Source organism: Thamnophis sirtalis, unplaced genomic scaffold, assembly GCF_051295495.1.
Source record: "Thamnophis sirtalis isolate CommonGarterSnake01/CBP01778 unplaced genomic scaffold, rThaSir2_p1.2 scaffold_12, whole genome shotgun sequence".
NCBI lineage: Eukaryota > Metazoa > Chordata > Lepidosauria > Squamata > Natricidae > Thamnophis > Thamnophis sirtalis.
This window is the reverse complement of record NW_028261392.1, coordinates 57,817-77,586: the sequence shown is the minus strand read 5'-3', so window position 1 is coordinate 77,586 and position 19,770 is coordinate 57,817. Positions and strand designations below refer to the sequence as shown.

The window sequence follows — 19,770 nt, the reverse complement described above, 5'->3', positions numbered from 1 at the left end:
CTCTCCGCGGAAGCGACTCCGCCCCCGCCCCGCCCCTTCCTCCTCTCCTCCTCCCCCCCCCCTCTCCCCGGGCACCTGGAGCGCCAGCCAACAGGCCCGCCCACTCGCCTGACGTCATCGCGCGCCACCTGCGCCTGCCCCTTCCGCTGCGCCGCCCTCGCGTCCCGCATTAGGAGGGAGGGAGGGGAGGGGGCTCTCCGCGAGCTGCGCCTGTGCGGGAGGCCCCCCCCGCACAGGGATGGGGGCGGGGTGTTGCGTGTGGGGGCGGGGGTTGCCCTGCAGGCCTCTCCGGTAGTAGCGGGGGACTCGGGCGGCGGGAGGGAGTCCCGGTCACTCCCACCTGAGCCAGCCGTGTGAGGCAGCAGCCCAAAACTCTCCCTCCCTCTCTCTGATGCGCCCACCCTGCTCTCTCCACCCCGAGACATGAAGCTGACCCGGCTGCAGCCATGTTCTGTGTTATGATGGGCTCCAGGAGGATGAGGGGACGCTCTTCCCCCCCCCCCACACACACACACTGAAGCAGGCTAAATTTAACTCTGCTGCGAGAGCAGCGGAGGGGGAAGAAAGACGCGGGCGGCCGACACCCGTTGCTTCAGCCAGCCTGCGCCACACACACACCCCAAAAAATCTTCTCATGGGCCCCCAGTGATCTGCAGACCAGTTGGAGGCCTCTGCTCTGGAGGCTGCAGGTGATTCCTCATCAGTGGAGGTTTTTAAGATTGGACGGCCAGCTGTCTGAAATGGTTTAGGGCCTCCTTCCTGAGCAGGGGTTGGACTGGAAGATCTCCAGGGGGCCCTTCCAATTCTGTCCTTAGGGGGCTCTGGGGAATCTGGACTGGTTGGACCGAGGCAGAAAACGCCAGATGTTAAAACACACACGGGTGGGAGTCCCGTTTGCACCTGATAGATTTTCATAACAGATTCTTATGAAACATTTTTTAAAAAATAATTATTTGTTTCTTTGTTTTATTGGATTTATATCAAATAATTTATTTATATTATTCTCTCTACCATCCTTGATTTGAAGCCAGAGTGTTTGTACAGTATTCTGGGTGTGACCTCAGTGGAATGCAGGATAAAATCGGCTTCTCTTGATTGTGACACTATATTTCTGTGGGTATAATCTTGTAAAGGGTGTCAAACTCAAGGCCCGCAGGCTGGATCCAGCCCGTGGGGCGCTTGGATCTGACCCGCGAGGCCGCCCTGGAAACTGCACAGTACTGGCCCTCTGTGCCTCTGCCAGCGGAAATGGAGCCCAGAAGGGTTGAGCTCCGTCTTTGCTGGCAGAGAGCTGCAGGAGACTGTTGCAGCCGAAAACGTAGCCTGGGAGGGCCGTGCACAGCCCTCATGAGCTCCACTTTTGCTGGCAGAACGCTAGCAAAAGAAACTACTAGCAAAAGTGGCATTTGGTCACATGAGTGACGTTAAGCTGGCCATCCCCCCCTTGGTCCCCGTCCCCCCCAAGGTCAAACACAATCCTGATGCGGCCGTCAATGAAATTGAGTTTGACACCCCTGTTGTAAGCCGCCCAGATTCACTATCTGTCAGCTACGGGGCTAAAAAAATTTGTTTCATAAATCTATATAAATAAAAATATAAATGTTCATTTGTTTAAAATCTTAAATCTCCGAAAATTCTTCACCGATTGCTTTGAAATTTTGACACAACGTTGCATTCGAATACGCGCGTGTTTTTATATACCTATATTATATAGATGTCACACCTGTGACAGGTAAAAACATGCTTTTTTTGAAAACCAGCACCATCTGTTGGACGTAAAAGCAACAAACGCCGTACTAAATATTTCACAATTCCATTTCAGTGTTTCCGATTGCATTGTTATATTGAATTTTCATAGATTTTGATTTATTTTCACTTTGATTTAATTATTTCGTGTGACATTGCATTGGAATTGATCTGTGTCATTTATCATAGCGTTTATTTCGTGAGTATAGTATCTTTGGAACAGTTCGGCCTCTCTCCAGCTTCATCCCGACGGTCCCTTTATTGGGCCTCCCGCCGGCCCCAATGCAACAGCAGCTGCAGCAGCCGCAGCAGCCTGGCTCAGAGGCGGAGGAGCGGGAGAGGAAGAAGATGGCGCAGCCTGCGATGCTGCCTCAGCGGGCCAGCAGCAGCAGCGGCACCAGCTTAGAGGACGTCCCGCCTGGCCTGCTGGCCCAGCCGACGCCGCCTCCCTTGGCCTCCGCCACCACCTCCGTCTCGGTCTCCTCCTGCCCTCGCGGGGCGCCTCCGCCGCAGAGCCCGGCGCTGCTCTTGCAGGGAGGAGGTGGCATCGGGGGTCCAGCAGGCGCCCAGTTGAAGAAAAAGAGTGGCTTCCAAATCACCAATGTGACCCCGACGCAGATCTCGGCCAGCCTCAGCTCCAGCAACAGCATTGCCGAAGACACGGAGAGCTACGACGACCTGGACGAGTCGCACATCGAGGACTTCTCCTCCAAGATCCTGTACATCTCGCTCTCCCAGGCCACCAACTTAGGGAAGTCCAAGCGCAGCTCCTCCGAGGAGACGCTCAACAACTTCCAGGAGGCCAACACTCCGGCGCCGTCTCCCCCAACCAGGCTCACCCGGCCCAGAAGCCCCGAGGCCTGACCAATGGCAGCGCCCACCCGCCGCCCCTATGTGTCCACGGGGGACATTCCCAGCCTCCCTCCCATGCTGGGGTCCCCCTGCCCATGTCTGGAGGGGCCCCATCCAGCCCGTCGTTCCAGAGGCTGCCCATCACAGGGAGCTTGGAGAGCACCAGGCTGGGCCCTATGGGAGCGTCCTCCATAGCAGCTCTTGCAGGGGCCACCGTGGCTCACTTCCATGTGGGGGCCGCCTCTGCTGGGGAAGCAGTTGCCGGTGCAGTGAGTGGCAGGGCCCGCCACATGGGCAAGACCCTCACGAACTTTGCCGCTGCTGGCAACGGCATGACCCTGCCCGGAGGGAACCACCCTGGGAATATTTCTTTCTTCACCTGCTGTTGGTAAATGTGCCCAGTCCAACGTCTTTCCAGCAATTGAAAATTGTTTCTCACATGGACAATTATATGTTGCGTGTTCTAGAGTTGGCAAACCAGACAATCTATATCTGCACAGACAATGGAAGGACAAAAAATATTGTATACCCACAAGCCTTGTGAAATTAAATCTATTAGAAACTTGCGCTTTCTCTCTTCTTTCTTTTCCATTTAACCAGACTGGGCCACAGCAACGGGTGGCCGGGTACAGCTAGTATATACATAAATATAGTTTAGGATTGCAGTTCCTCTTTCTGCAGCCCTCTTCACTGTGGGCTGCTGTTGAGCTTATGATCTAGCAAAATACCCGGGATCTTTTCATGGGCACCATGGAACCTCTCCCTGCTAGGCTCCCCTGGACGCAGCTCTGCTTTTCTTCTTGCTGCGGTGTTTCTGCTCCTCCTTCCAGCTTGTCAGGATCCCAGTAAATCCTGCTTACCATCTGCTACCTTGACTGTGTTATCTGCAGGTATGATCATGATCTTCTTATTTTCTAATTCCTCATTCAAGTCATTCATAAATATGTTGGTCCAAACAATGTTGCTAGCAAATGTACCTGTAAATATTAACACTGTGTTACATCTGATAGATGGTATTTGTCTCTTAACGTGTGTTAAAAAAACCCCATCTTTATAATCCGTTGGTTCAGAGGGGCTGTCCCTGCTTCCATCCAATTTTTCCATATTACCATCTGTTTCCCAATTTTTAAAGTTGGGGTTCCCCATAAATCAATTTAGCATGGGAAAAAGTTGAATCTTTTTTTGTATTATATTCATAACTTTATAGCAGAGATAATTATTTCCAGAGTTTTAATATTTTTACATCCTAATGCTGTCCATCTAACCTAGTGTTTTTCAACCACTGTGCCGTGGCACACTAGTGTGCCGTGACATAGTGTAAGGTGTGCCGTGGGAAAAACACCCGCTATATAGTCAATATAGGCACAGAGTTATTTTTTTTAAACATTTTCTAATGGTGGTGTGCCTCGTGATTTTTTTTATGAAAAAAGTGTGCCTTTGCACAAAAAAGGTTGAAAAACACTGATCTAACCAAAGGTGCTATATACAGTATGCATATTCCAAAATTGGCCAAATCAGAAAATTAAACCAAATTTATGTTTTCTAGTAGTTAATAATTGACAATAGGTAAGCAAGATTATATAATTTCAAATTTGGAAAATCCTGCCTCATTAATTGGTAATTGCATTTCCTGTGAAAGTATTTTTTGAATTGAAGAATCCCATTGATTTTTTAAAAACAGAATTTATTCTCTGAAAATATTTTCCAAATATGAAGTGGAATTCCCTCAGAATATAAATAAATTGATGAATTATGAGATTTCCTATAGATGTAGAATTTGTATATAACTGATGAAATATGTCCTTCACTTTTTGTTAAAGTGCTTTTCTTGGTATTAATTTAAAAGCCATAAAAATAAAGTTGAAATGTCATAAATCTGTTGCAGAGAACCAGGCCTCGAACGCAGCTCTACTGCTCGTCACTCAGCACTTCGTCCCAACCCCTGGAAGGACCCGTTGGCACCTCTTCACTGCCACGGCGGCCCAAGCAATGTTCAGTGCCATTTACTGCATCCCTCATAATTTAGAAAGCTTTTGGGACTTTTGCTAATCCAGCCTTAGTTCATCAAACGTGTGCTAATTTTGTCCCCCCCAGCCCCACCCCCACCCCAATTGTAAAGCCCTTCGCTTAATGTCTCTGTCGTTTTGGGCAACCACTTTGGTGCCATGGTTAAAGGCACCAGGCTAGAAACTGCTCTAGTCCTCTTAGGCCCAGAGCCAGTTGGGACGTCTCTCTCTCAGCCCTAGGAAGAAGGCAGGGAACCACTTCTGAATTCTTCCCCAGAAAACGGCAGGGGCTTGTCCAGTCAATTACCACCAGGCGTCAACATACACAAAAAAGGTTAAGGTTTTGACCTTAAAGGGCCAATCTTTGAATACAGAATCCTCGCAAAGGCCGAACGGTGCTTTGCAGTTCCCAAAGTCCTGGGAAGAAAAGTGCAGCCTGAAGCCAGATGAGGTCACAGAGGCCCAGGGTTCTACCTGGTAGTATGGCAGTTGGAAAGCCAGCTCCACGGACCCCGTGAAGGCTCAGGGCACCCGGTCATCCTATGGGTACTATGAACTAGCACAAATGCCGTATATTGAGGGTGGGTTTTTGTTCTCTTCTTTCGATCCGAATTAAATTCCTGAAGATTAAATGAGCTTCTGCCTTTTCTATAGATCATGGTGTTGGTGTGTATTGCCCTGGCCAGGTTTTGAAGCTAATAGCCAGAAATGCAGATAGCGTGAATTAATTATAAATTATCTATTAATGGCCTAAACAAGTCAAGGGACAAGGTATAAGTCTTTACTTGGTTCATTTCACCTACACTGTCAATAGTTTGGTACACCAAGTCAATATGGTGGTTTTTTTTATTATTATTACTTTTCTCATAAATGGAAAATGTCTTTTATCCTAAGCAGACATTCGTGTTCTAGAGGAGTTTACGCAGCTGTACAGACGGCCTAGAGTACAGCTCCCATTCATCTCACGCCAGGATGGGGAACTAGTTGCATCCCTCTGAATTCGCCCTATACTGACATCCCCATTAGCCCCCCCCCCCCCCCCCGCGGTCATCTCTGGTGGATCCATGCCTGCCTGGAGCCCAGTCCCTCTCTAGAGCGAGTTGTTTGTCTTTTGCTCAGGATACAGATGAGTTTTCTCTGTTGCCAACACTTGTGCCAGCTCCGTTCAAGTCACTTGAAGGCTCGAGGTCTTCACACCTCCTTCAGGCTTTGCCCAGTAACTTCTCTTGTAGCTTCTCTTCTTTCACTCAGAGTGCCCAATATTGATTCTTCTGTTCAGATGAATATGGTGGCTTGGGAATGTTAGAAGTGCAGCAAGCTATCACATGGAAGGATCCAGTCAAGACCAGGAAGGGATCGGCCAAAACCGTGGAAAAGCCGCTCAAAACCAGGACAGTAGCCGTCAACCATATAGCCACCAGGTGAGGGAGGAATGGGACTGTGGCTTTCCACGACCTACAATGCTTATGGGTCTTAGTACTGTTGGGTGGTAGGCATCCAGGGAAGGTATGTGAACCCTGCAGCGGGAGTGCATATTTCAAGGATGAGGGAATCGTTCCAAGTTTCTTTTTTATTTATTTTATTTAAAAAATAAAAATTTGGAACAGGGGAGAAATGTTCCTGAAACTGTAAAATTTAACAATTAGGTCAGTTTCCTTAGGCGATGCCCCTTGGCGCATGGGAATCCTTCATAGGTAAGGAAAGAGAAACAAACATACTCATTTATATCATAATGTTGGAACGCTTTTAGATACTTTACGGCACTAGATAAAAAATGTTCATAAAGCCAAACTTGCAGCAGTACAAGACATGTATAAAATTTATAGGTTAAATCTTGCCATTCGGTATATTTTCAAAACGTGGATGTGCATTCTCTTGCTATGTTCAGGAGTAATTAAAATACGCCCCGTGCTTTAACTGGAAGCTGCTGCATCCTATCCAGGCAATCTTACACATTTTACTGTATTCTGAACCACTTGTACAGAATTGAAGCTCAAGATTTCTTACAGCACTTTGTTAACAATTACTTAAGTTGTCTGCGAAGTATAAATCAAATTCACCCATTTTGTACAATTCTTTCCAAAATTCATGAAATTTTAAATAGAAATGTCCAGTTCAAATTGTCAAAAGCTTTCTCTGCATCTGAAAAGATCCACACAGCTTTTGTTTTTCATTACTGTATGTTCTAAATATTCCAAAATATTCAACACCGTTCCAGCGTTAACCTCTCTGCCCTAATCTCTTCACGGATATTTTGTAAGGAAAAACTGGTCAAGTATAATTAAAAACAAATAAAAGGTTTTGCTAGCTGGATGGAAAGTTACAAATATCCCGTTTATGGACATATATTGATAGTCTTAAGATTGTCTTCATTTGCCCTTTTTAAAGGTCGTTCATTAAGGCTTTGTTTTTTAAGGAAACAGATAACCGAGCCTTCCCTGCAACCAAAGAGGAATTCTGGCCAGAGAATTCTGAAAACATTTCTGACAGGTAGGAGTTTAAAGGAGATTATAACCCCCCTCGGATCTGGACTTGCCAGCTTCGCTGTCTTTGGCCAGGAGGTTCTGACCGGTGGTGCGTGTAGCCCACCGACAACAGACGCCCTGCAGGGTTTGTCTCTCCTTTTAAAGCCCCCCCCCCTTCAGGCCTGTAGCAGGAAGCAGAGTCTCCAAGGCAAAGAGGCCCAGCCCCACGCCTGCCCCCCTCCCATTTAGCCAGGCAGGTCCTCCTGCCCTGCTCTCCTGCCTGGAGGAGTCCCAGGCAATGGCCCCGTGCGGGAGGGACACAAAGATCGGCCCTCTGTCACTGGGCTCCTTCTTAACCTCGCTAGGAAGCCAGTGGGGGAACTTCATCCAGAAGTTCAAACTGAAGAATCATCACTACTATACAGGTGGTCCTCGCTTAACGGCCATCTGTTCAGAAACCATTCAAAGTTACCATGGTGCTGTAAAGATAACTGTACATCCCATCTATGACCGTGTGTGACATTCCTCAGTCATGTGACCCCCATTGTGGTCAGTGTGGGTTGTGGTTGTTTTTCCTTCCCCCCCCCCCCCCGTCCCCCTTATGCATCAGAGAGATTGGAGGGGGGGGTGGATTATAAGAGAAAAAAACTGCTTGCTCTTTTACACATCAAAAGCAACACGGGGCCAGGAGCCACAGCAAGCAGCCCCCCCCCCCCCGGCTGCCCTGCCCTGAAATCTCCTCCTCCTCTTCACTCTCCCCCCACTCTGCTAGGCGGAGGAGAGAGGCAAGGCAAGCAATTCCCTTAGGCGATGGCTCTGTTGCCCCCCCCCCTCAATCACCCCCCCCCCGCCACACACCTGTCCTTACAAAGCGGAGAGATTGCAGAGGGATTTCAAGAGAGCAGGTTCCTCTACGCTACGAAGGAGCTGCCTGTCCCAACTGGGGTCACTAAGCAAGGACCATCTGCACCTCCAGGTTCAGTTCCTTACCTCTGCCGGTCAGGGGGAGCCTCGAGGCAATCGGTAAGAGCCCTTTTAGGGTGGACCCTGCACTAAATGGGAGGCCTCCGCTGGCCTTCATGAGCGGAAGAGGCTGCGTCATACCCAGCATACAAGCTGTCCCCAAAGGGCACCTGCTTTGCCTCGGGCATTCACCCAGGGGGGCACTCGGGCGCCAGAGCCCTCCCGACCGTCCCTGCCAGGCCTATGACTTAACCCACAAGTGGATCCAATAGTCAAGGTCTTTACTGCGATGTTCCTCCTGAAAGGCGCTTTATGGTGAAGGAGAGGGGGAAGCTAATGCTCGTTTGGAGTGGCTTTCATTCCGGGGGTTTGAATATAACCTGCAATTCTTAAACGAATAACGCTGTTCTAAAGCCCTCAGAGAGTTTACGCCAAGGCACCCAGGAGGCAGGAAACTCTAGGAAGAGAAGGCGACAGCAGTGATGAAGATGAAGTCCAAAGGCTGAGCATGCTGCCCCAAGGTACCCGGCCTTACGGTGGTCTTTCAGGGCCATCAAAGGATAAGCCCCCTTCCGCCTGGCCTCCCTCCTCCCTCCTGTGTGTGTGTAGAAAGGGTGCTTTGGATGATAATGAGCAGATCCAGATAATAAAGCAGCCTCCTTCAAAGCAAGGCCTTCCCTGGGACCACGCCCTTTGTTTGGCAAGAACAAGGATCTGAATTTCTTTGCTTGTTTCTTTATCTCCCACCTTTATTATTTGACAAATAAATCTAATTACCTAATCCTCCTTTTTGCCACCACAGCAACCCTGTAAGGTGTTTGGGCTGAGAGGGAGGGAGGGTGGGGGGGGGGGGGGCATGGGGAAGTGGGGAGACTGCCCCAAAGTTACCCAGCCGGCTTCCATGCCTAAGACGGTAGAATTCACCGTCTCTTGGTTTTTGGCCTGGTGGTGCCTTCATCACGAGACCAAACCGTCTCTCTCCATGGGAAATCCCTGGATAAATTCTCCAATCTCTGTTAATCAGCTAGGATTCCAAGTCAAAAGGCTGCAATATTTTTTCATTCCCAACTCTAACATTTTAATGTCTTCTCGTCTGGATTATTCCTGGTCTGTCCTTCTTCCCAAGTTGGTTGCCTGGCAGTTAAGGTCCTGGTTGAAACAGGTTACCTGGACCCCTTTCAGTCGGGCTTCAGGTCCAGTGATGGAACCCTCACAGAGGCATTCGCCCCTTGGGAACGACCTCTGGGGAGAGCCGGTTGAGAGCAGTGCATCCGTCCTAGCTCTTCTTGACGTCCCTGCAGCCGCGGAGACCATTGGCCCCAGAGGCCCTTTGGGGCCCCTGTGGGATCTGGAGCCAGATGCTGCCCTTCTGTGACAGTTCGGCTCCTTTCCCCACGGGTGTTAATAGGGAGGGAGGGAGATCAGTCCGTGGCCGCCCGACTTTGGGTGCCCCAGCAGCTATTTTCCCTGATTAGATGTTTTTAATGTCTTTTATTAGTTTTACTGGTTTTACTGTTTTAAAATGTTTCATTTTTATTTTTAATTGTAATATATTTTATGAACAGTAAGCTGGCCAAAGTCATTGACTGAGATGGGCAGCTGATTAATAGAGAATTTATTTCTCATGGAGAACCAGAAACTGAACAAGGCTTCAGCTCCTCAGGGAGAACCTGTTCCCTTGCCCTTCATTCCTCCAGCAGCCCTTGGAGGCTCAATCGGTGACTGGAGAAGGAAGCGAGGCTGGTCTGGATCGGCCTCTTCCACTGGTAACCATTTTCTGATCCTTTGAAGGGCCGTCAGTGGTCAGTGAGGAGGAGTTGACCCAACTGGCCCTGGTGAAGCCAACACGGTCGAAATGTGGCCTGCGACATAATGCCAGACAATTAATCCAGAAGATTCAAAGACAAATGGAAGAGCAGGAGATCCTGAAGGAGTTTTTGGTGAGTTCTCTTCACCTCATAGCCAAACCTTCGTTATTACAATCCAGGCAGTAACGGTTTCCAGGAAATGGACTGTCAGGTCCCATTTTCTATACAAATTCCTCAATTTCATTGCTGTGGTTTCCCTTCCTATCAGATTCTACAAAATGGACATGACGCTCGTTGTATGTTTAGGTTGGTTTGGAACCTAGAAAAACCAGAAACACCTGGAAGTAAAGGTTAATGGGGAGGGGGGGGGAATCGTATCAGTTTCCGGTGCTCAATTGATTCAACATACAAAGACAAAGCTATGTTTTATCACCCAGTTTGTTCTGAGCCAAGAGCATCGGCCAATCAAAAGTTTCCAAGGGAACTGAACTAAAGCATATTTTGTTAATTAAAACATATTGAAAAAGTCACTGGTTTTGTATAGTGTGCTAAGCGAATCCAAACCATCCCCATTTTGCCTGACCCTTTTCAACCCCTCCTTTGCCTAAAAGAAACAAGTGCTTTTACCTGATTCTATCTTTGGGTTAGAGTTTAGAACACCTGAAGCCCCTGGATGACTGCCAGGTTGCCAAAGCCCCAGAAAACCGGGAAAAGAACAGATACCGGGATATTCTTCCATGTAAGAAATACTTCTTTGGTTTCTTATACTATTTTCATCCCACTGAAATCTCCTGAAGTTTACAATATGGTAATAAAAACAACAGGATGAAATCTGAAAAGAAAAACCAATTTAGGAGAGTCGGGGCCACAAGACCTCCGGGTGTTGTGGGGGAGGGGGTGATGTTTGTGAAAGACTGCTTGGAAAGCTTCGTTTCCAGGGGTCCCTAAAGGCCACCCAGAGGGGCCAGTCTGATCTCCGTGGGCGTCCCTGCCGCAGCACTGGCTCTGCTGCAAGGGCAGGACGTTCTGCTCTTGGCAGCTCAGAGACAGGCTGGTGAATATCAATCTGAGACCCTTCCTGGCCCATATTTAACGATTGGACTGCACGGTGTCAGTTCTGTTCTACCGGGGGATTCCGGCTCTTTTCCCCACTGGGCAGCCACGGATAGGAGGGCAGAAGGACGGTGGCCTTGGAGGGTCCCAGAAGGGGGCTCTGCCACTGCCATTTTAGATGCGCTTCTCCCCGAGCTGCTGCCCTGTATAGCTGCAAATATATGCAGCTTTGGATCATTTTGCTCAAAAGGATAAATGGACGAGTATCACATTTTCTATTGTTTGCCTAGTTTTAAGATCACATTTTAGGCCACATTTAAGCAGGAATACTGAAATCTCAAAAGGATCAACAAACTTTTAAGCACCGTTGCGTGTCAGTAGCCAGAAGGTTTAGAATTAAATTTGTTGCTTAATTTATAACATCTTATTTTTGGGGGGGTGGGGGGGGATGCAGCATTTTATTTCCTTACAATTTTTACAAGGTGCTCTTGAATAGTATTATTTCCAGGACAACTAATGAATTGGGAAAATCAGAAAAAATAGCACTATATATAAACCTCTAAACAGATAGACTGTATTTCTCTGTCAATGTCTCTGTATGAAAATACCTTGGCGACTGAATAAACAGAAATAGCCCACTGGGGTTGCTTTCCTTCCCCCTTCCCTCCTTCCCTTCCTAGACGATGCCACCCGTGTGCCCATTGGAGAGGCGAAGGGCTACATCAACGCTAGCTACATCCATGTGCCGGTGGGCACCGAGGACCTCTGGTACATCTCCACGCAGGGCCCGCTGCTTTCCACCACCCATGACTTCTGGCAAATGGTCTGGGAGAACAACTCCAACGTCATTGCGATGATCACCAGAGAACAGGAACACGGAGTGTCCAAATGCCACCGATATTGGCCTGAGCCGCCTCACAATTCTTTGGATTTACTTCGCTTTCAGCTGCAACTACTCAACTACCAAATCTTGGATTATTTTGTCATTAGAATCATAGAAGTGATCCACAAACAGGTAAGGCTCCCCAAAGGCAATAAACAGGACCACTGGCAATGCCGCGTTGGGTTTTTTCAATTAATAGCTGGCCAGATTTGTTTATGTCATGGCAGCCAATGATAAGAAACATTTTAGGTGTGAATCTTTTAGAAATATATCTGGCAGCTCAGCTGTAACAAAATTGCGCTCTGCTTTTCAGTGTGTCCCCGAAATGACATTGCTAATAGCAATAGCAGCAGCCCTTAGGCTTATATATACCGTTTCACAGGGCATTGCAGCCCTCTCTAAGCAATTTACAGAGTCAGCCTATGGCCCCCCCAGTCATCTGGGCCCTCATTTAATCCACCTTGGGAGGATGGAAGGCGGAGTCAATCTTGAGCTGGATCGAAGGATCGAACTCCTTGCAGTGGGCAGTGAGTTAGCCCTGCAGTACTGCATTCTAACCACTGCGCCACCACGTATGTCCGATTGCAAAAGCGCCTCCTCTTGAGCAAGGGGGGCCTTTCCAGCTCGGGGGCTCCCAGGCAGAGGAAAAGGCTGGCCTGCAACCTGGGGGCTTCTCCTAAGCCGGAGGCCTTCGCCCAGAGGCTCCATTGCCCCCTGCCAGAGAAAGCGTCCAGCAGGGCCGGCGCTGGGATCCTTTCCGGCTCTCTGATTCTAGGAATTGCGCCAAGAGGGCCCCTCCACGTGCCCCTGTTTCTTTCTGTTGCAGACCCAGGAAAGGCGGGTTGTGCAGCACCTCCAGTTTACGAACTGGCCAGACCACGGGACCCCCAAATCGTTACAGCACTTGGTCAAATTTGTTCGCTACATGAGGAAAACTCACCAGTCTGGCCCGGTCATTGCTCACTGTAGTGCTGGGATCGGAAGAAGCGGGGTGCTGCTCTGCGTGGACGTTGTGTTGATTTACATAGAGAAGGATTTGTGTGTAAGTCCCAAAGCGAACGTGTCTGTGCTTATATCCGGTTGCAAACAAAGAGAAAATTGGAAGAGGGTTCCCTTCTTAAAGCTTCAGCGGCATAAAATGTAACAGGCCTAGAAATGCACAATCTCTGCCATCCTTCAAGTGACCGGCCAGCCCGGCTGCAGCCTTACCAAATGCAAGGGGAAAGGGGGATCTGTTTTACCTTCCAATTTTGTTCCTCCCAGACTAAGCTCCAGATACACCAGCTCAGCTGTGAACTTGATTGGTCGAGACTGACCAATCCATAGATTTCTCAGCAGATCTTCCCCTGGTGCATAATAAATAAATACTTGGGTGAGAAAAATCCCAGGCAAAGGCGTCTCCCTGCTCTTGTCATTCTGCCCTTCCAGTCCCAGGGGCTGTTCCTGCCCTCTGGAAACTATTTTTGCCTGGCTGATCTGAACTGTACGTGATTATTTTAAAGGATTCTAAAATAGAAACAGCAAGAGGCACCATTTCATCTGAACCCAACGCCTGCTTCTGGGTCTGAGCTCTGCATTTCTAAAGCATTTAGAACCACTTAGAAGTTGGCTTACTTTCTCAAAGGTGCTTGAATTGCTCTCCCCAAATATCTCAGGGACCATCACCGACCGGGTATCTGGAGATCTGCAAAACCTTTTCCCTGTAACTAAAACATTGCTGCAATGTTTAGAAATGGCTATGTAATTGTTAATAACAATGAGATGCTCCATGCAATGCCTGTAACAAATAGCCTGTTTCTTTTCCTCATGCTGCAGTTTGACATCAAGCAGATAGTGACTCACATGAGAAACCAGCGCTTTGGAATGATCCAAACCAAGGTGAGGAATGCTGGTTCTTTTTTGCACAAGCCAGGCCAGGTTAAGTATACAAAATGTGGCCACATTTGCCAGCTCCCAAGTTTGTGCCAGATTGCCAAGGGGAGCTTCAATTCAGGTTCAAGCCATCGGAGTGAATCCCCCCACCCCAGTGGATACGGGACACAAAGCCGGTCTGCTTCACAGCATCAGATCAGGCAGGTCCTCCTTCTGCCAGATGTCTGTATTACTTTAGACTTGCTTTTAGCTTTCTGAGATGTCCAAACTTCCATGGGGGGGGGGAGGGCAGGTGAGATGGTGAGCCCCCCCCCTCCCGCCTTCTCCCACTTTCTTACTATTCTTGGCACCTCCTACTTTAGAGGTGTGAAGATTCGAACTGGTGACTTCCTTTGGGGGCAGATCAGATTCCCTCTTCTTGCAGCAGGTCTGAACTTCTCTCTCAGCTGCCCCACACCCCCGTGCTCCTATCTATTGCTTCCCTGCTTAAATGAAGATGCTCCTCCGATGAGCTGCCGAGATGTCATAGCAAGCAAAGCCGTCTGCCTGGAGGGAAGAAGGCCAAGAGGTCCATTCCCTCCAAGACGTTTAGGAGAACAACCTGGGAAGACACAGAGTGAATAACACAGATGTGCGGATACAGAGGAAGATGCTTGTATGGGAGAACAAAAGCACATGTTCAGATACAGACAAGCAGCAAAGTGAAAGTGGACACAGCAGACGGCTGAGTTCTTGTTTATTAGGACACCAGCACCGCATGTCTTCAAAGGGTCCCTTTCTCACTGTTTTGACCACGACAGACACCAAATAACTCTGCTTCAGCAGAGAGACTGTGGTGAAACCTGATAGATTATCTACTTCGTTCAGTCTCTGCTGGGAAAGTAACTGGCTGTTTTCTCCTCCTTTTCACCCAGGAACAGTACGTGTTTTGCTATGAAATAGCTCTTGAAGCTCTGAAGAACATCCAGAGTAGGGATTTCCAGTAAGGGCAGCCTGCAGTTATCCAAGACTTCAGACTCATCCTCTTAACTGCAACTCCGGAAGAGGCGAAGAGAAGCACTGTAAAAACCGGGTTGCATTCCACCTCAGGGCCTGAAAACACGGACTCTTGAGGCATCCACCCAACACAGGAAAGTCCGTGTAGACAGAGCGCTAGCTGTATAAACAAGGCTGCTTGTGACTGAATTCAGCTCTGCTGGTCTCTGTCGTGGGAAGCCTCGGTGCACCAAACGCAAATGCGGTAGTTCCCCTTGGGTCTGAAATGGCAGCTGAACCGCTGGGGTGTGTGTGTGTGTGTCTTTAAGGGGCTCGGAGACCACGTGGCCACATGAGGCCTATTTTTTTTTTCCACCACCAGAAAAGGGAGCTCCGATTTCACCCTTTAAAACGGGCGAAATCTTCAAGAAAGATGATGAGCTGGGCTTGAATGATAAAAACAAGACTTCTGAAATTCAGAGTGTGGATAAATGTTAGTGTTAGAACAAGTTGCACCAGGATAGAAGGAAACTCAAAAGAAAGCTTAGATAATAATGTTGTTATCTTAACTACAAGATTAAATCATAGGCAATTTTCTTCTAATTTGTTTGAATTCCAAATGGGGGCTTTTAAATACTGTCCTAACCATGTATGCACTAATTTCTTTCCCTTCCTAGCCATGTTTCCAAAATCAATATTTTATTTAGGCATAAAGGAAGAAGTGGAGGAACAAGTTGATTTGATTCAGCAACTCTTTCTTTCATGAAAACTTCATGTCTTTCGGTTTCAAAGTTCCTTTCATAAGTTAATACGGTAGCATTTTAAAACTGAAACATTTTTATGAGAATGCTAAAAGTATAATTTCACCCCTTGGAAGTGGTTCTAAATTGGCAGCTGATTAGGGTATGTAGCTAGTAAAAATATTTTATGCTACTCTTCATAAATTAATAGTTCATTCCATATGGCTTTAAATCTTTGAGCAGCAAAATATAACCTGTATCCACACATACAATTATTACTGCTTGCCTTAGGCATTTCTGAGTCTGCTTTTGTTCACTGGCAAAGCCTTGTGGTATTATCATACATGAGAACAGTCATACACAAGAAGTAAGCTGAGGGTTGTTATCCCCCATTGCAGAGATGGTAGCATTTTCAGAGACAATAAATTGCTTACAAAAAAATAACGTCCCTACTATGGCTGAATAATTTACAATTCTGACGTGTGTAGATGTCACTGTAAAAGGCAATCATAAAAGAGTTTTTCCTTTTTCATGACATTCTATGTGATGTGGACATCACAAGATGGAAACATTGAAAGAGTTTATCACGTTTCTCAGTTGGTCTCAGGATCACGTCTGCCAATGCCACTATGAAAGGACCCATATTTTCATTGGTGGGAAATAAAGTATGATTTGTCTTTAGGCGATTATTGTAACTTGAGTTGATGCTGTAACCTTTAAAATGTTACTGTTTGGTTGTGATGTGTTTTCCTTCTGTATTATGTAAGCATGTTTTATGTTTTTTTGATGCAACATGTTTTTTCCCCGGTTTAAAGAATTTCATCTTGTTGTGCTAGATTTGAATTAATATAATACTTAAAATTGTATAATGAATGAATATACTTTAATTACTGACTTTGGCCAGTCAGCAAATACAATAAACCCCAAACTGAAGCCTTACTCTTAAATCAATGAAATTAATTAAATATAGTCAGGATAATTACAGTGACAGAGATTGGGCTTTGTCTTAAGCTCCATTTTTTTTTAAAAGACCCAAAGCCTTGCCACCATTTGCAGGTACTCCTTGCTTGCGCTTAAGGACCACGACTGGGACTGGAATCTTAGTTCTTGAATGAAGTGGTTGTGAAAGAAATTTCCTCGGAAAAGGTTCCCCTAACTGTAACCCTTGTGGAGCAGTACCACATTGAAATCTTTTTTTCCTATTCCATTCAGTCATGTCTGACCCTGAGAGGCTGCCTGGAGAAGCCCCTGCTGTTTTCTTGGCAAGGTTTTCCAGGAGTGGTTTGCCATTGTCTCCTTCCTAGGGCTGAGAGTGAGTGACTGGCCCAAGGTGGCATAGTGCCCAAGGCGGGACTCGGACTGACCGTCTCCCATTTTCTAGCCTGAATCACTACACCAAATTGGATCTCCTCACCTGATTAGATTAATCATTAGTCATTTTGTTGGTGAAAGCAATTTACACATTTTCAAGTTCTCAGCAACATTACAAGCCAGCAGCAGATGGCGCTGTTTCTTTGTGTACCGTTTTATCTGTGGTTGACCTACAGCCAAGTGTGTAACTTCCCTGAGCATCATTGGCCACAAGTAGGATATGGGCACTTTTTATTCAGAAGAAGGAAAAAGAAATCCTTCCTGTTTACGCATTTTAATATGAGAGGGCACAGAAAGTCTTTGGCAGCCCAATCCCCACCCCCGGTTCTCAACTCCTGCATTTCAGGACTCTTGGCCGTCCCCCAAGACTTGGGGTCCTTTGGCTGTGATTCAGAAGCCATTCAGCATCGAGGGAGGGAGGGGGAAAAGTGGCTTCAAAGGACCTGGGTCTTAATCCATCAATCGATCAGCATCAACCATCTGGTTCCCCCTCTGTGTATTTGTGGAAGCACAGGAGCAGCTCCAACAATATTTTGTTCAATATATTTATCTCCTCTTGAAGATTCAGCACCTCTCCATACTCTGGCCATCAGATATCTTTAGAAAAGCATGCCCCTTCTCCCAGAATTATAGAAAAAAAAGGACAAAAATAGTCCTGCAGAATATATATGGCATCTTATTTCAAAAAGGATAATTATCCGAGACGACGTTTAGATTTTTCTTAGTGCTTCAAAAGATTTTATTCTGAAATAACTATCTGTGAAAATCTATTAGGATCTCTGCGGTGTTCACAAACAGGAACTCTACAGAGATATTAAATAGGTTGCACATACAGTTAATTTCTCTCTCCCCCCCCCTCTCTCTCTCTTGCTCGCTCACGCTCTTCCTCCCTCCCTCCCTCCCTCCCTCCCTCCCTCCCCAAACATACTTCCTATGCTGAAACCACAAGATTCACACTCCCCCTCCCTTCCTCCCCCTGTCCAAATGCTGAAAAGAATCTCAACAATTTCAGAGTGCCCCGCATTAAACAGGGGCAAAGAGCCTCCCTGTCCAACTGCAGCAGGCGAGCCCATTCGTCTTGGTGCAATTTCAGTCTTGTCTGGAACCAGGAACCCCCAGTTATCTGCATTCAGTCCAGTATCTTGAAGCATGTCAAATACGTGACAAAAATATTCCAGCATTCTGGGAGGCGGGACAAATTTCGCACTTGGGTTTGTGGCCACCAACGCCCTTCAGTTCTAAACATACACAGGGAACTGCTCAGGGTCCCCCTAATTGCCAGATGGGCAGCACATTTGATAAATACATCAATAAACAAGTTGTAAAAAAAGACGAAAGATTTATACGATCTGAAGAGAAACCAGAGTTGCAAATAGAATACATGGTTACTTTCAGAGACACTATGTAAGAAATGGTTTATAAGCAGTATGGGAAAAAGTGAAAGAAAAGCACTATATGGAAGTACCTATGTGGCTTTCAACGGTGGAAGCTCTAACACACCCAAATATTAATAGTATGAAAAAGGTTATTAGATACAAAGATATTCTAACAGCACAGGTACAACTAAAACAGAAGAAAGAATTAGAAGAGCAAGGGATTGATATAGGATGGTTGAAACAAAAGCAAATAGAAACAAGATATGAGAAGGAGGTAAAGAGTATAGTTTTAATATGGAAAATTCAGAACTAGATAAGATACTCATGGGAACGGATAAAAAATGATTTAAAAATTGTATAGTTATCTACTCAGAATAAATTTAGAGGAAGAGATTAAAGAAACAATGAAAAGATTGGCAAATTTTTTTGGATATATAATAGAACTAGAAAAATGGCAACAACTATGGGAAAGGAACTATAAATTGACAATGATGACAGCATACGAAGAGAATTTGTATAAAATGTTTTATAGATGGCACATGCCACCTGAAAGCAAAAGTGTTTAAGGCTAAATCAGCTAAATGTTGGAAATGTCATCAATTGCCAGGATCATATTATCATATGTGGTAGATGTGCAAGGATGCAAAAAGCTATTGGTTAAAATACAAACATGGTTAGAGAAAATGATACATCAACCCGTAGAGTTTAAGCCAGAGGTATTCTTATTGAGTATTCTAACAGAGAAATATTTGATTGTACAGATAATAACATCAGCTAGAATTGTATCTGGACAAAATTGAAAAGCAGATAAAATCCCATTGGAATGGGAGATAATAAAGAAGATATTAGATTGCGCAGAAATGAATAGATTAACATTGAGAATAAAGGACAAAGAGGAATCAGTGTACTACAGAACATGGGGGTGATTTTATGATTGGCTTGAAAAAAGATATAAATAGAGAAAGGAACAAAATATGAAATAAATAACTCAGATGACACATTATTAAATTAGGGGGAGGGGAAATAAGAAAACATTAAAGTGTAACTATACAAGCCGAAAAATGACATAAGTGAAACTAATATTAGAAATAAAATGTAAACAGAGAAAATTATTTATATGAAAATATAAAGCTTGGATTACTGAAACACAACCTCGAGAACCCATCAGAGAAAATAAGTAAGGGCAACAACGGAAAGGAGATGAGGAGGGAAAAGAAGAAAGGGTAAAGCAGAGAAAGTAAAGGTGGGAAATTAAGAGTAGGAGAGAGGGTAAGAAAGAGGAGAAGGGAAGAGGAGAGGGGAAAGGGAGGAGAAGAAGAAGGGAGGAAGAAGAGGAGGAAAGAAAAAGGCAGAAGGAAGGTTGAGAAGGAGTAAGGTTGTTGCAAAATAAGATGGAGGCACGGGGTGGCAAAAAAGTAATCCAAACTGTAATACATACATACATACATGCATGCATGCATGCATACATATTACAGTTTGGATTACTTTCTTGCCACCCCGTGCCTCCATCTTATTTTGCACATATGTGTGTGTGTGTGTGTGTTTGTGTGTGTGTGTGTATGGAAAAATGAGTATAGAGATTAATGATGAATAGATAAATGCTAAATAGCAATTATAAGAATGTATATCTATGAATGAATTTGAAAGGGAAAACATAAAA

General features: G+C 46.1%; 1 protein-coding gene across 1 annotated transcript; it reads left to right on the top strand.

The window, feature by feature from the left end:
- The first annotated feature begins 4,734 nt into the window (after positions 1 to 4,734).
- Positions 4,735 to 14,829, top strand: PTPN20 (protein tyrosine phosphatase non-receptor type 20). Its single transcript, XM_087726334.1, has 10 exons — positions 4,735 to 5,185; positions 5,884 to 6,025; positions 7,021 to 7,094; positions 8,447 to 8,553; positions 9,824 to 9,972; positions 10,489 to 10,579; positions 11,574 to 11,908; positions 12,603 to 12,818; positions 13,592 to 13,654; positions 14,563 to 14,829. Exons 2-10 carry the CDS (start codon positions 5,930 to 5,932, stop codon positions 14,632 to 14,634), a joined length of 1,203 nt encoding a protein of 400 aa, XP_087582460.1. The 5' UTR covers positions 4,735 to 5,185; positions 5,884 to 5,929; the 3' UTR covers positions 14,635 to 14,829.
- Positions 14,830 to 19,770: the final 4,941 nt, after the last annotated feature.

What these genes read in the sequence shown, in the direction of transcription:
- PTPN20 (XM_087726334.1), top strand. Translation starts at nt 5,930, where the DNA reads ATGGAAGGATCCAGTCAAGACCAGGAAGGGATCGGCCAAAACCGTGGA. An exon ending in AGATCCTGAAGGAGTTTTTG is followed by an intron (nt 9,973 to 10,488) that starts GTGAGTTCTCTT and finishes TCTTTGGGTTAG; the next exon opens with AGTTTAGAACACCTGAAGCC. An exon ending in ATACCGGGATATTCTTCCAT is followed by an intron (nt 10,580 to 11,573) that starts GTAAGAAATACT and finishes TTCCCTTCCTAG; the next exon opens with ACGATGCCACCCGTGTGCCC.